The 15,695-nt window shown below is 50.1% G+C and overlaps 1 protein-coding gene across 1 annotated transcript in view; it reads left to right on the top strand.

Annotated features, from left to right (window-relative positions):
• Positions 1-15,695, top strand: part of PIEZO2 (piezo type mechanosensitive ion channel component 2) — a 356,262-nt gene that overhangs the window by 255,713 nt on the left and 84,854 nt on the right. Inside the window, exons 11-17 of the mRNA XM_079108940.1 lie at positions 184-334; positions 1,136-1,269; positions 3,560-3,790; positions 9,726-9,849; positions 10,904-11,184; positions 12,372-12,520; positions 13,882-14,055. Coding sequence (XP_078965066.1) covers positions 184-334; positions 1,136-1,269; positions 3,560-3,790; positions 9,726-9,849; positions 10,904-11,184; positions 12,372-12,520; positions 13,882-14,055 — 1,244 coding nt within the window. The remainder of the gene's footprint in view (positions 1-183; positions 335-1,135; positions 1,270-3,559; positions 3,791-9,725; positions 9,850-10,903; positions 11,185-12,371; positions 12,521-13,881; positions 14,056-15,695) is intronic.

Here is a 15,695-nt window from a genome sequence, read left to right as displayed (position 1 = left end):
CCCGTCACTGAGACCAGGTCTGGAGATCATACCTGACTCATCCTGCTGAAATACGAGCCACAGACTGGGACACCAGCCTCAGCTGGCTCGCCGCTGAGGGTTGTGCATGGGGGACAGGTGGGAGGAAGCAGGCACACCTGCAGCCCACGTGGTGCCCACAGGCATCCTTCCTATGTCCCCCAGGGCCTGCTCGTGACAGTGAATGGCAACCCCGTGGATTACCACGCCATCCACCCCAGCCTGCCCCTGGAGAACGGTCCTGCCAAGACCGACCTGTACTCCACCCCCCAGTACCGGTGGGAGCCCTCCGAGGAGTCAGGTAACCAGCCAGCACGTGGCGCAGGGTTGTGCGTGAGGATTCCGTCGCCCTGATTTGCAATGGTTTGTGCTTCCTCTTCTTGACGTTAGATGCTCCCTGCTGAAACCAATCTGTGTGCAGCCTACCTCATGTAAACAACAACCACAAGAAAGGGCTTTGTGCTCACGACAAACCCACATGCAGTGTTGCCGCTTGCCTGGTTCAGGGTCCTGATGAGTGGGGCAGGATCCTCTGACTCGGTTGCTCCTGAGGCTGCAGGAAATGGCCTGCCAGGGCTCGCTGACGGCTCACCTGGGGGAGTCTGTGTCAACCCCACCCCCTGTGCTACTGGCTGGCCTCAGGCTCCAGCTGATGCTGGCCAGCTGGAGACCTCAGGTGCTTGCCACTAAGGGCTCTCCAGGGGCCTGACACCTGGAGCTGCCTTCTCTGAGACCAGGAGAGTGAAATCTATCACCCTTTCAATCTAGGAGAAAAGCGTCCAAGACAAGAGCCACAGCCTTCAACCCAAAGCTTCAGGAATGGCCTGTTAGAAGCCCATCACATGCAGGGAAGGGCATCCTCCAAGGCCGTGTTAGGGGCGGTCCTCGCCCCAACAGGAGATGGTCTTCCCGCCATTTCTGAGTGCTGGGCACCGTGGCCCTGGCCAAACAGGACTTACAGATCCTGTGAGAATTCTAGGGGCTTTATTAGTTGGAAAAAAATCCCTCAAGTCTGATCCAGAGGCCATGCCAAACCCCAGGTGTGCTGCCCCACGGGGGACACTAATAGATGTTGGGCACTGGCATCCATAGTTACGTGGAGTGTTTGTCCATCTAGAGAAGAAAGAGGAAGAAGAGTTTGAAGAGGAAAGGAGCCAGGAGGAGAAAAGGAGCGTCAAAGTCCACGCCATGGTCTCCGTGTTCCAGTTTATCATGAAGCAAAGTTACATCTGCGCCCTCATCGCTATGATGGTGCGTATGGGCAGGGCCCCGGGCGGGGCGGCCCCTCTGCAGGCCTCTCCTGGCCTGGAGTCCCGGCTTCCAGGGCCCTACCAGAGGCTGCAACGCCGTTTCCCCTTCAACTCTCTTAGCCTCTGTTCAATGTCGGTGCCCTCCGTCCAGCATGTCTCCTTCGCTGAGGGAACCCTCTGTCCGAGCTGCCCTCACCGCGGGGACCCCGAGCCCTTCCTCCAGTGGCCAGGTCTCCTGGAGTCTCTCTGCTCACCTGGGCTCCGGTGTCGCAGCTGCAGAAATGGTGCCTTGGCTAATGGAGGACAAAGGGCCCTGGTCTCTCCCTTTCCTAAAAACAAGCTTGCTGGGAAAATTTGATTTCATTTTGAGAAACCGAATGTTCTTATTTAAGATGCAACTCTTCTAAATTCTGTGGTCAGTAGGGAGACCCATGGACACCTTAGGGACAGAAAATGAAACTATTTGATATCTCCGAGTGGACACCTCAGCTCCAGTTTCCAGTAAGGACCCTCCACCCGGGGAGGAGGCCGGGAACCACAGATGCCCCCTGGGGAGGCCCGGCTCTGCCCCGCACACACTGCTTTTTATTTTTTATTTTTTTCATACTGGGTAAGCTACAGCAACACCTCTTTTTAAATCTTATTTTGAGACAGGGTCTCACTAAGTTGTCCAGGCTGGTCTAGAACTTGCATCCTCCTGCCTTGGCCTCCCAAGTAGCTGGGATGCAGGCACCTTGGTGTTTGGTCCAGCTCTACCCTTGATGTAGAACTCGGTGCTCTTTGATTGATGTCTAGCATTTAATGTATACCAGCCTCTTAAACTGCATCAAATTTCCGATCATTAAACTTCAAATAAGCAATTATTATATATAATTATTATAATAATGATTCTGAACTCAGGAAGGTACAATTTATTATTATTTTTAGGTAAGTTTTTTTTTTTTTTTTTTTTTTTTTTTCTCAAAGATACAGCAAAAACAAAGTAGCTGGGCTGGGGATATAGCTCAGTGGGTAGAGTGCTTGCCTTGTAAGCAGGAGGCCCCGGGATCAATCCCCAGCACCGCAAAAAAAAAAAAAAAAAAAAAAGTAGCTTTGAATACTTTTTGTTACTTAATAGAAAAAGAATCTGGTGGACCCTCGAGACATGCCCTTTCCGGCCTGTGCTTCTCAGGACACTGCAAGGTTGCTGTTTGAAAGAGCTGCCCTCCGTGACTTCTAGGTCACGGATGAAAGCAGAGGCCTGAGGATGAGTCACCTGTTTACTAAAACATACCAAGTGGGGCCATGCCCACCTGCCCGACAGCCCTGAAACTGAACCTGGTAAATAGCACAACATGGGTTCTTCCTACTAACCACTGAGACCCAAGGTAGCTGTGCCTGAGACTTAAAAAGCCAGGACTTTTTTTTTTTTTTTTGTCTTGACAATTTAACCCAGGGGCTTTTTAACCTCTTTACCTCATCCCCAGCACTTTTTATTCCTTATTTTCGATAGGATCTCACTAAGTTGCTTACAGCCAAATTGCTGAGGCTGGCCTTGTGATCCTCCTATGTCAGCCTCCCAAGCCACTGGGATTACAGGTGTGCGCAATTGCCAGGCCAGGACATCTTGTAATGATCCTCATAACTTGTTTATCTCCCTCGTCCTCTCAAATGAGAACAATGTAGGGGATAAAAATCTGCTGCAGATTTTTAAAAATCTGTTACAATATCTTGAAGATAATCTTCCTGGATCACACAAAAAATGGCAGAATCATATCTGGGAGCCACAGTGGGGTGAAAGCATCAAACTCCCTGTTTAACACAAACCCATTCCACAGGCAGAGAGTGCAGTTCGTTGGCTAGTACCCAGGCTTTGGTGAACACTGTTCCAGAGGGTTAGTTAGTACTGTCAGGAAGACAATTCCAACCATCGTAGTCATCAGTTACTACCTGAACTCTAATTTAACTTAATTTTAATCATGTACTTAAACCAACAGCTTTAAAAGCTCATTACAGTTGTTTTTAATACTGCAAAGTAGGTGGAAATGGAGAGATCTGGATCTGGGAAGGCACGCAGGCAGGAACCTGTGCCTTTGACTCTGTGCCGGAGCAGGGTGTCACAGGCAGGGTCCCAATGCAGCACCTTCCTGGCTTCCTCCCCTGCGCCCTGTGCCCAGGCTGGACCCTCTCCATTCCTCTTCCGCAGTTGTCCTCTCCCTCAGTTCCAGTGCTGCCAACTCTCCCCCTCCAGGAAGCCTGTCCTTGCCCTGGGAACTGTCCAGGTGCTGACACTGTGCCTTCCCTCCGCCCAGGCCTGGAGCATCACCTACCACAGCTGGCTGACCTTCGTGCTGCTCATCTGGTCCTGCACCCTGTGGATGATCCGCAACAGGAGGAAGTACGCCATGATCAGCTCGCCCTTCATGGTTGTCTATGGGAATCTGCTGTTGGTACTGCAGTACATATGGAGCTTTGAACTTCGAGAAATCAAAAAGGTCCCAGGGTTTCTAGAAAAGAAAGATCCAGGAGAGCTTGCTTCAAAGGTAAGTGAATAGAAAATCAAGACAACAAAACTGAACTAAGCACAATCATCGCTTGAGACAGACCCCATGAAACTAGGCTCCAAAATTCACTCCTTTGCAGAAATTGACAGACAAGAGCCTGTGAGAAAGAGTAATTTAACATATAGCATACCATGCTTTGAACTTATGAATAACTGTGTTCTCCACTCAAAGGAAAACGAGTATAGATTATAGTATGGTATGATTACACAACAGTAATTAGTTATACTATTATAACAGTAATTAGGTATGAAAATAGGAACATACAATGTGAAATAGAAAACTACAATATAAAGTATCTCAAGGGGTTCGAGGGTTATCAATTTGTGAAACAGTCTTTATTAGCACATTGATATTACAGATAAACATTTATTATTGACATTTTCCCCCAATCCTGTCCTAAAAGACTCTTTTATTTTATTAGCAGTAAAAATTAAATATGATACTTGCTTCTTAACCTTTTTCTTCTACTGACTTGCCTTCATCTGTGGATGGAACACTAATCTCTTCCTGGCTTATTTTCATGGACCATGTGAATAGTTTTTATTTCATAAGGTTGGGAGCTCCACTTACTATCCATTCTGTTAACAAAAGGGTAGATGCCACACATCTCTGTGTCAATGACTGTGTTTTGAGACAGTGAGAGCCATCAGGTGTGACTATTTGATGAGCCTTAAGGACTTTCTCCACCACGTGAGGAAAACCCGTATCTCCGGAGAAGGTTGTCATACACCATGAACTTGGCCTTCTGTGGACCAGCCCTGTGAAGGTCACCAAACACCCATCTCCAAGGCAGTTGGCTGTAGGCAGGTGCTGAGTGGACCGGACAAAGATTGATGCATAACACTTTTTGACAAAGGGCTGTTATGTAAAAGAAAAATCTCCTCTAGGTGAATGCCCACGGGAGAGGCGAGACAAAGTCTCCTGGTTTGTGGCCACTTTGCCTCGGCCCAGCTGGTCCTGTGGTAGAGGCCTCCGGCCACGCCTGCCAGCACCTTTACCTGGGGCTTTCCTTCCTCCTCCTCCCTTTGGCTCCCTCAACCGCAGGCACAGCTAACACCACTGGCAATTTAGTTGTTTTAAATTAAATTAAATTTCTCCAAGATCCTGAACTTAGAAATTCGGGATCTTGGAGAAATTCAAACTCCTATCCTTCTGACTATGAATTCATCACAACCTGATTAAGACCATCAAAGACAATGAACAGTACCAACTCCCCAGCTGAGCTTTCTCCTGGCTAATCAGAATTAACAATTCTTTGGGAGGGAAATGTTATTTGAGGAATAAATTTGTTAATAATTAGGAAAAAGAACGAATTCTGGGAAACTAGGGTCTGTATGTATATTTTAATACACCTGGGGTTTTAGATATTATTGACACAGCTCCAGGCTCAGTGACTCTCCAATATAGCTGATACTGCCATTTACCAGTGATGAGTCCTGCTTCCTCAGGTGTACAAGTATAATGCTAGAGAAGCACAAGTAAGAAGCTTTATTAAAGAAAAGTAAAAGCAGACTTCTCCTGGCTGGAAGAAGGGGACCCAAAGGTGGAATCCATAGGATGAGCAAATCTTGTCATTTTTATAGGTTTTATTCTCCTGTTCTTTCCCCCTTATCTCTTTCCTTCCTGCCTATGTGACTAGGCCCAGTTGGACAGTGGGAGGGCCAAAGTAATTCAGGCAGGTAAGGGCCCAGGGGGCATCAGTTAGCATCTCCTTGTCTGTAGTCCCTGACAAGGGCAGGCAAATTTGGAAATCAATGGGCTCCGAGATCCTTTGCATTCCATTCTCCCAGAAAGGTCTCCAACTTCCAGAGGCAGATGGATTTCATGGCTTCCATTTCCTAGATCTGACCTGATTCCATTTCTACACTAACTGCCTGTCCCCAGTTCTGGCTTCACAGCGACATCTTCAAAAACACTTTAGCATACACACTGTAGAGCGCTGCAGTGTGCTGGCGAGGAGAGAGGAGGAGAGCTAGGCCTCCTTTCTGGGAGCTCTGCCGCCCCCCAGCCAGGGAGACCCAGGTCTGCAGCATCCCTAAGCCCCTCTCTTCCCAGGCCCCAGAGGGAGTGGGCTGCACTTGTAAAGCCTGCCTGTGACTCATCTTCCCCAGCTCAGGGACTACACGGCCCCTCCTTGCTGCTGACCTCTCTGAACACACGTGGGGGACAGATTCCTTTCCCTGCTCACTGCTAGAGTTCAACCCTGCGCTGGGAAGAATTTCCATGCAGGTTTTCAGAAGTGCAGGCAGTCTGGCTCTTGAATTCCTAGGGTGCTGGACATGCTTACCAGGACATTCTGCTGCTGGCTTATGGTGGAAGTAAGTGATTCACAGGTAGTTAAATGCTCAATCACCCTAAGTGAAAATCCATCCAAAAAAAAACAAAAAAACAGTGTATACTCCCGTGGGTCTTAGTGTATGCACAGAGCTGTGACCTGCTGGGTCCTAGTGTATGCAAAGAGCTGTGACTTGCTGGGTCCTAGTGTATGCACAGAGCTGTGACTTGCGTGGGTCTAGTGTATGTGCAGAGCTCCGACCTGTGTGGGTCTTAGTGTATGCACAGAGCTATGACTTGCTTGGTCAAAGCTGTGACTTGCTGGGTCCTAGTGTATGCACAGAGCTGTGACTTGCTGGGTCCTAGTGTATGCACAGAGGTGTGACTTGCATGGGTCTAGTGTATGTGCAGAGCTGCGATATGTGTGGGTCTTAGTGTATGCACAAAGCTGTGACTTGCTGGGTCCTAGTGTATGCACAGAGCTGTGACTTGCGTGGATCCTAGTGTATGCACAGAGGTGTGACTTGCGGGGTCTAGTGTATGTGCAGAGCTGCAATCTGTGTGGGTCTTAGTGTATGCACAGAGGTATGACTTGCTGGGTCTTAGTGTATGCACAGAGCTGTGACTTGCTGGGTCCTAGTGTATGCACAAAGCTGTGACTTGCTAGGTCCTAGTGTATGCACAGAGCTGTGACTTGCTGGGTCCTAGTGTATGCACAGAGCTGTGACTTGCTGGGTCCTAGTGCATGCACACAGGTGTGACATGCATGGATCTTAGTGTATGCACAGAGCTGCGACTTGCTGGGTCCTAGTGTATGCACACAGGTGTGACATGCATGGATCTTAGTGTATGCACAGAGCTGCGACTTGCTGGGTCCTAGTGTATGCACACAGGTGTGACATGCATGGGTCTTAGTGTATGCACAGAGCTGTGACTTGCTGGGTCCTAGTGTATGCACAGAGCTGCGACTTGCTGGGTCCTAGTGTATGCACAGAGGTGTGACTTGCGTGGATCCTAGTTTATGCACTGAGATGCGACTTGCTGGGTCCTAGTGCATGCACAGGGGTGTGACTTGCTGGGTCCCAGTGTATGCACAAGCTGTGAGTTGCTGGGTCTTAGTGTATGCACAAAGCTGTGACTTGCATGGGTCCAAGTGTATGCACAAAGCTGTGACTTGCTGGGTCCTAGTGTATGCACAGAGCTGTGACTTGCTGGGTCCTAGTGTATGCACAGCGCTGTGACTTGCGTGGATCCTAGTGCATGCACAGGGGTGTGACTTGCTGGGTCCCAGTGTATGCACAAGCTGTGAGTTGTTGGGTCCTAGTGTATGCACAAAGCTGCGATCTGTGTGGGTCTTAGTGTATACACAGAGCTGTGACTTGCTGCGTCCTAGTGTACGGAAAACCGCCACTTCTTAGCCTGGGCTGCTTCAAGCGGCTCAGCCGCTCCTTGTTCTTTCGGCCCGACCAGTGGGATAAAAGACACGTACTCTTCCCAAGTTCATGAAGCAGCTTCCCGTTTATTCAGATAACACACCCTCAATATGTAAGCAGTCTCATGCATAAGCAATTGTAACCAGATATGTCCATCCAATCCTGTTAAAGGTCAAGCAGTCACTGGCTCAAGCATACATATAAAGTATATCTGTCCACGCGCTAGGCGGCTGAACTGATTATCATACAGCCAATTGTAAACGCTTCCTGCCTCTCTCCAGGCATAATCAGGATGCCGTTTGCTCTCAGCCAGTCGCCATCTTTAGATGCACGTGGCCCCTGGACCCCAGGTCTCGCCTGCCACACTAGTGTATGCACAGAGGGGTGACTTGCCTGGGTCTTAGTGTATGCACAGAGCTGTGACTTGCTGGGTCCTAGTGTATGCACAAAGCTGTGACTTGCGTGGTTCCCCTGTATGCACAGAGCTGTGACTTGATGGGTCTTAGTGTATGGACAAAGCTGTGCCTTGCTGGGTCTTAGTATATGCATAAAGTTGTGACTTGCTGTGTCTTAGCGTATGCACAAAGCTCTGACTTTCGTGGTTCCTAGTGTATGCACAAAGCTGTGACTTGCGTGGGTCCCCTGTATGCACAGAGCTGTGACTTGATGGGTCTTAGTGTATGTACAAAGCTGTGACTTCCATGGGTCCCCTGTATACACAAAGCTGCGACCCGTGTTGGTCTTGGTGTATGCACAGAGGTGTGACTTGTGTGGGTCTTAATGTATGTACAAAGCTGTGACTTGCTGGGTCCTAGTATATGCAGAGAGGTGTTACTTGCTGGGTCCTAGTGTACGCACAGAGGTTTAACCTCGTGGGTCTTCTTGTATGCACACAGATGTGACTTGTGTGAGTCCTAGTGTATGCACAGAGCTGTGACTTGCTGGGTCCTAGTGTATGACAAAGCTGTTACTTCCTCGGTCCTAGTATATGACAAAACTGTGACTTGATTGGGTCCTCGTGTATGCACAAAGCTACAACTCATTCATTGGTCCACAGAAACTCAGATCTGAGTAGGGAGGCAGCACTCGCCATCCATCCAACAGATAGTTGCTGGAGTGTCCCTCAGCCCAGCGTGCATGCAGAATGTGCATCTGGACTGAGAGTATTGCTGAGTAAGAGGAAGGACAGAGGGCCAGACCCCCCACGGTACCTCTTAACACTGCACTGAGTGATGGCGTCACAGTACAGAAGTCCACTGACTTATAATGTCCAGGTTAAGCAAAGCCACAAGGCAGAAAGGAAATCCATGGCTGCCTAGAGTACAGGAAGAAGAGGAGATCTCTCCTCTGGTGCTTCCTTTTGAGGAGATGGAACAGTTTTGGGGCTGGAGGGATGGCTCAGTGGTAGGGCTTGTCTAGCATGGGTGCGGTGCTGGGTTTGATCCCCAGTACCAAAACATATACATATACATTAAATCAAACTGATTACAAAGATGATCACACAATCTTGTGACCACACCCGAACCCCCTGCATTACACAGGGAGCCACCCCAGTCCTTCCATGGTGTACTTTAAATGGGTGGGTCGCATGGTGTGTGAATTGCATCTCAGTAGAACCATTAGTAGAACAAACAAACCCTAACAGGAGCCAAGTTCCAGATTCCCCAAAGAACGCGGCCCGTGTGGCATTTTCCCCAAGTCCTGAAGAACGTGTCGATGGGAGCGTGGCCGTGTCTCCTCTCGCGTTGGCATCAGGGATGAGTGGGAATGACAAGGGGCTTACTTTCTGGGCTGGGCTTTCTTTGTCCCATGCGGCATTGCTAAGGACCCTGCGGAGTGGAGGTGTGTCACAGAAGTGGGTCTCCCCGCTTGGGCAGCGACCTCGCCCACCGTCGGGGCAGACCACTCCAGGACAAGCAGCGGGAGGACCCCAGGTGCCTGCACTGCTGTCCTGCCGGGTGGCGGTGCTGGATGGCAGTTCTCTTCCCAGGACCTGCACAGTGCTGAAGGCCCCGCTGGCCCCAGACACACCGGCCTGAGTGTCCCCCACTCAAGAGCAGCGACCCTGGTCAAAGTCGGTGGCACCTGACTCGGTCTCACACGTGTGGTTTTTCTTGGGTTCCCACTGAGTGGGGAGAGCGCTGTGTGTGGAGGTGGGTTTGTGCCACAAGCCCGCTCACCTCTTGTTCTGCTCCTTCTGATTCCAGATTCTGTTCACCATCACCTTTTGGCTCCTGCTGAGGCAGCACCTCACAGAGCAGAAAGCCCTTCGGGAAAAGGAAGCTCTTCTGTCTGAGGTCAGAATTGGAAGTCAGGAAAATGAAGAGAAAGGTAAATTCCTGTGCCCAGGGTGTGACCCCAGCTTCCTGAGCTCAGCAAAGTGATAAAAATCCCGAATACGTTCGAAACCTCTGCACTTCTGATTAATGGAGGCCAGACTTGCACTTGAATGGATAAATATGACATCATAACGTGTGACTTTTAAAGAACACACAAGAGATCACAAAGGTCTTTTAAAAACTGATTATTTGATTGTCCCCAAAGCGATTCCCAACAGAAGAAACCGAGGGTCCCAGAAACTGCATGGTTTCTCCAAGGACTCACACATCTTTAGTGAATGTGGAACCAAGACACTGACTCACATCCTTTAAATTCAAATCTTCCCCTTTCTGAAAGTAATATACTACAAAGTAAATGCAAAGGAGGGAGGGAGGGAAGGAAGACTGTGTTCATTAGCATCCCTGCAGCCTTGGACCTGCTGCGGAGGTCGGTGAAAGGGACTTGGTCTCAGCACCCTGGGGGACCTGGCTGAGCACTCACAGGAGCTGGGCTGTATCCTCAATCCAGACACCATCCGAAAGCAGAGGCAGCCGACATTTTTATTTAGCTGAGTTGTTTTTCACCACAGATCTGTCTATATGGTTTAAATCTTACTCTACAAGTTGAATGTGTAATCGGCACAATGATCAACCTGTTGATTTTGGTAAATGGTTCATTTGAAATCAACCATTGGTTTGACCAAATTCTCTGAGTTGCTGGCTGACTAAATTACTCAAATTAGTTATCCTTGCTAACACAGAGGTGAATCCTGTGTATTAGTATATTTTAAAGCAAGGTGAAGCGTTCTCGATTCCAATGCACAAAATTGCTCTAGACTTAAACTATAATTGTTCTGTAAATCTAATTTCAATCGGTTATGTTAGCTTTAGCTCTTGAAATTTAAGTTATTTAAATGCACGGGTATTGGTGTCAAAACAGCCTACATCTTCCCAATCACATAGTAACCCATGAATGGCCTGCTTCCATGTCCCTGTGTGGACGTGGCCAAAGTGAGGTGCTGGTCGGATAACCCGGGATTGAGAGCGCACAATTCTCTGTCTTTTAGATGAGGAACTTCAGGATGTCCAGGTGGAGGGAGAGCACAAAGAGAAGGAGGAGGAGGAAGAAGCACCAGAGGAGAAGCGGGAAAGGAGGGAGGAGCAGGAGGAGGAGGACGAGGACCAGGACATCATGAAGGTGCTGGGCAACCTGGTGGTGGCCATGTTCATTAAGTACTGGATCTACGTGTGTGGCGGGATGTTCTTCTTCGTCAGCTTTGAGGGCAAAATCGTCATGTACAAGATCATCTACATGGTGCTTTTCCTGTTCTGCGTGGCCTTGTACCAGGTGGGTGGTCGGCCGGCTTGACCGTAGTCCCCACACCCGTCCCGGGTAGAGGTGCGCCTCCTCACAGAGGCCTTGCTTGCTGTGACCCCATGAGCTGCTCACACCAGTGACAGCCGAAACTCAGACACTGCGCCCCAGGACTCCTGAGTGGGCAAAGACTACAACTGGCTTTCTTTTAAAATTTTAGAGTCTTAAAAAGTCAGAAAACTGTTTCTAACTTTTTCAAAAATTCTTGACATAAAAAGTCTGAATATCTAAAAATTTAAGAGCAGTGTCTGGACAATTTTAAAGAGTGGAGGATTCCTGGGTTTGTTCTCTCTCAGGCTTTGGTTTAAGGCGGCTGCACGTGCGTGTGTGGCTGTGTGTGTATGAACGTGCATGTGATTCTGCCTCCACTGCTTCCGTGTTTCTGTCACACATACAAGGGATCACGCTGAGGCCTAGCCTCTCCCCAAACCCAGCTTCCACTGGGGTTAGAGGGAACCCAGTGAGAACCACATGGAACAGTGAACTATTTTTTCAGGCCACCAGCAAAAACAAACCAGAATAATAATCGAGAGTGTCTCGCATGTGCAGATAGAAAGATCTCACCTGAAACTAATGAACTTTTTTTTTTTAGTAGTCCGTGGACCTTCACTTTACTTATTTCTAGCGGTGCTGAGAATCAAACCCAGGGCCTCCCACATGCCAGGCAGGGCTCTGCCACAGAGCCACACTGTTTCCATACTTCTGATGGCACACGACAGATGTCTTCTGAGACGACCCATAGCTTAGAGAGCCGGGTCCTCTCTGTGGCTGTGACCCCTGTGCTCAGGCCTCTCTGAGCAGCAGTGACCACAGGGCCATGCCCTCCATGGTGCCCCCTAGGTGTGGGACTTGCCACTGGGACCCTTAGGAGCTTGTCCACTCCATCCCCGCAACCGCCCTGCAGAGCGCAGACTAACAGAGGAGGAAACCGAGTCCAGACTCTTACCCCAAGACAGCACGGCCTCCGGAACAGGGATCTCTCTGGGCTTCTAACCCAGATCCACCCAACTGACGTGAGGGGCAGAATGTGAAAGAACTAAAAATGGAAAGGACTGTCTTTCAGAGTCTTTGTCTATGATGCCTTGTCTCACAGAGACCAGATGCTTCGTGAGTCCCCTTCTAATTGCCTTGTCTCCCGTGCTTTTCCGTGTTGGCTCCAGGTGCACTACGAATGGTGGAGGAAAATTTTGAAGTACTTCTGGATGTCCGTGGTCATCTACACTATGCTGGTGCTCATCTTTATATACACATATCAATTTGAGAACTTTCCAGGCCTGTGGCAGAATATGACTGGACTGAAGAAAGAGAAGTAAGCATTTGGGTGACAGTGCGATTTGCACATAGCCAGCAGGGGGTGATTTGAGTGCATTTGTTCCAAAAAACCTTTGGGGGAGATTTGGGTAAATGCGATGCTCCCACCATGTCCCAGAGTGGCAGGAGGAGGTCTAAAAGCAAAGGACCACAGGGCTGCACCCAGGCAAGCTTAGGGTGTGCTCACCAAGGCTTGTCCAAGGCTCACCTCTGCCAGCCGTGGCCCTGGGCCTGGAGATGCAGCCAGAACCAGAAAGACAGTCTCAGGCCTGTGCAGCCTCTGTCCCAGCCTCTGTTCCAGCAGAGACAAGCGAAATCCGCGAAGTAAATGTGACATCATCAGGAGCTGAAGGTAGCCGCAGGCAGGGAGTGAATGAGGGGCTGTAAGTGCGGTGGCCCCAGACGGCTGCATGGAGTCACTCAAAGCCCACCAGGATCAGAGCCAGCTTTTCTCAGGAAGAGCCTGTGCGCTGGGGCTGGGGTAGACCAGCACTCCAGGCAGAGGGCAGGCAAGTGCAGAGGCCCTGAGCAGGGGATGAGGGCTGCCCCTGCCTTTGTGGAGGGGAGTCGGGAAGAGCTGGACAGGGAGGAAGCGCGTGCGGGACTGCAGTGTAGTGTTGGCTGGCAGTTATTCTTCTTGAAAGATCCTTGACTGACAGAAAGTGCAATGCAAATGGAAATAAGACCAGTTGGCAGGCCAGAGCAGTGTCCTGGGAGAAGTGACCCTGGCTCCACCTGGACTTTAGGGTGGCAAAGACAGGTGACAGAGAAGGTGGATTGGAGTACAGAGAGGATGGAGCAGATGGCAATGATTGTGATGTGCATGAAGGAATCAGGGGCTTCCTGGCTTCTGAATTTTGTGCAGGGTAGATAGGTAGGCCACTTATTGGTCCAAGGAAGTCCAGGGATGGGGGGGGGGGGTCAGGGAGGTGGAGAACAGCTTTGAAAAGAAGAGGGAAACAAAGAATACAGTTCTGAAAAGTCAAGTGTGAGATGCCTGCGAAGCAGCCAAGTAGCAGAAGAGATTGGGACAGGAGAGGCCCCGGGAGAAGGCCATGCTGTGGATGGACACTTGGGTCCTGGGTACAGCTGGTGTACAAACCCATGGGACTAGGTGAGATCTCCAGGGGAGAGCACAGGTAGAGCAGAGACCCAAAACTGAGTGCTGGAGATCTTCAGCCACTAGAGGTAAGGAAGGACCCTCTCAGGAGGGACGGAGGGCAAACGAGTGACGACAGCCACGTCCAGGTTGTTGCGGCGCTGGATGGTGGACTGGGGAATGTTGGGCGAGAGGCCGGGAGGTTGCAGAGACGGCATCCTGGCTGCGTGGGAAGGTCCTTGCTTTGCCTGCCCTTCTAGGCTGGAGGACCTGGGCCTGAAGCAGTTCACCGTGGCGGAGCTGTTCACGCGCATCTTCATCCCCACGTCCTTCCTGCTGGTGTGCATCCTGCACCTCCACTACTTCCACGACCGCTTCCTGGAACTCACGGACCTCAAGTCCATTCCCAGCAAGGAGGACAACACCATCTACAGGTGAGCAGGCCAGAGGGGCGTGCCCCGTCCCCAGGGAATGTCAGCTCTCCTTGAGGGCAGATGGGGCTCGCTCACAAGGTCTGCAGAAGCACTGTGGGTTACTGTGGTCCCTCCGCCTGTCCTGTCCCAGGGAAATGACAAGCATCCTCCTGATGAATGCTAACGGTGGTTTTCCTCTGGGGCTCAAGTGGGACCTGTGACTCAGTTCCTGAGTAGACACTTGCTGAGCCCCAAGGGAGCAAAGTGCTGTTTTAAGAGGAGTGCGCAAGCCTGTGATCCCAGTAGCCCAGGAGGCTGAGGCAGGAGGGTCACAGCATCTCAGTGAGGCCCTGTCTCTAAATTAAAGATAAAAATAAAAGAACTGGGATTGTTGCTCAGTGGTTAAGTACCCCTGCATTCAATCCCTGGTACAAAAAAAAAAAAAAAAAAAAAATGAGACACATATGCAGACTCCAGCCTCAAATTCCCTTTAGTTCTTTGAGTTCTTTGAGTTTTCTTTGGGAAAATGAGCATGTCAGTAGCAGATGAAGTAGGATTTCATCCTATGCTTCTTAGGAAATTCTAAACTTCCAACGCTCTTTCTAGCAGGCACTAGAATTATGAATAAATCTGAAACGCTTTTATAAAATGACGAAAATATAATGTAATCCTGGGACCAAAAGATTTGATTTCCTAATTTGCTTAGTTGAAACTAGATTTATTTGGTTTCATTCTGAGGGTGATCAGACCCCCATCAGCTTGTCAATCACTGCCAACCAGGAAGGCCAAGAGCTCTCAGCCATGTTCCCTGCACCATCTTCCCACCTCCTGAGTGGGTGGGAGTCTCAGAGTCTTCGTGCGCTGTGTCCTTACTTCCTTTAGTGATGATCCAATAACAGGAAAAATAAAGCTGTTATCAGACATCTGGGGACCCCACGGGCAGACTTGCTGGCAGGAAAAATCAGACTAAGAGGGAAAGTTTACAAAGAGTACTTGTGTGGAAAAGTAGGACTTGTCAATGACTAGGTACAAGACGGCTCGACAGTTTTGACGTAGACGTGATGACTGTTGATGAAACTAGCATTAGCTGTTCAGCTCCAGCTGTGTTGGTTTGATTTAACTCTAACACCATCTTTTCTCCCAAAGGTCATTTTCAATGATTAGGAAAAACCCTTTGGCGGATCTGCGTGCCTGTGAAGGAGCCGTGACCCGGTCTTTGCTAACTAGACACACTTAGGCTCCTTCCTCCAAGGCCTCACTTCCCTCCCACGAGCATGGCCTTCTCATTAAGGCCCTCTAGCTGCGGGGGCTCTCTCTTGCCTCACCATCGTCACAGGCCCTGGCTTTTGTTGCCTGGTCATCCCGTGGAGACACAGGCCAGCCTTCAGCAAACGTCCAGGAGCATGGTTTTGCAGAGGATAGTGTGGCCACGCCGGGTCTCCCAGGAGTGCGGAGCCAGGCGGGAGGGGTGGCCGAGGGTGACGGGTGGCCTCGGCCTTCCTCCCGTGTGTCAGGCACAGGCTGCTGTGGACACTCGCTGCTAAGACTCGCCTTGCTGGTGCCAGCCCTTGCAGGCCACGGTGCGGTGGCCGAGAGGCCAGGAGAGCCCCGCTCTGCCTGACGTCTCTCTCTCTCTCTCTGTCTCTCCTACTGCTTCCTGT

The sequence above is a fragment of the Sciurus vulgaris genome (genome assembly GCF_902686455.1).
Source record: "Sciurus vulgaris genome assembly, chromosome: 13".
NCBI classification, from domain to species: domain Eukaryota; kingdom Metazoa; phylum Chordata; class Mammalia; order Rodentia; family Sciuridae; genus Sciurus; species Sciurus vulgaris.
Note: the sequence above shows the minus strand (reverse complement) of the source record. Positions and strands in the feature narration are given on the sequence as shown.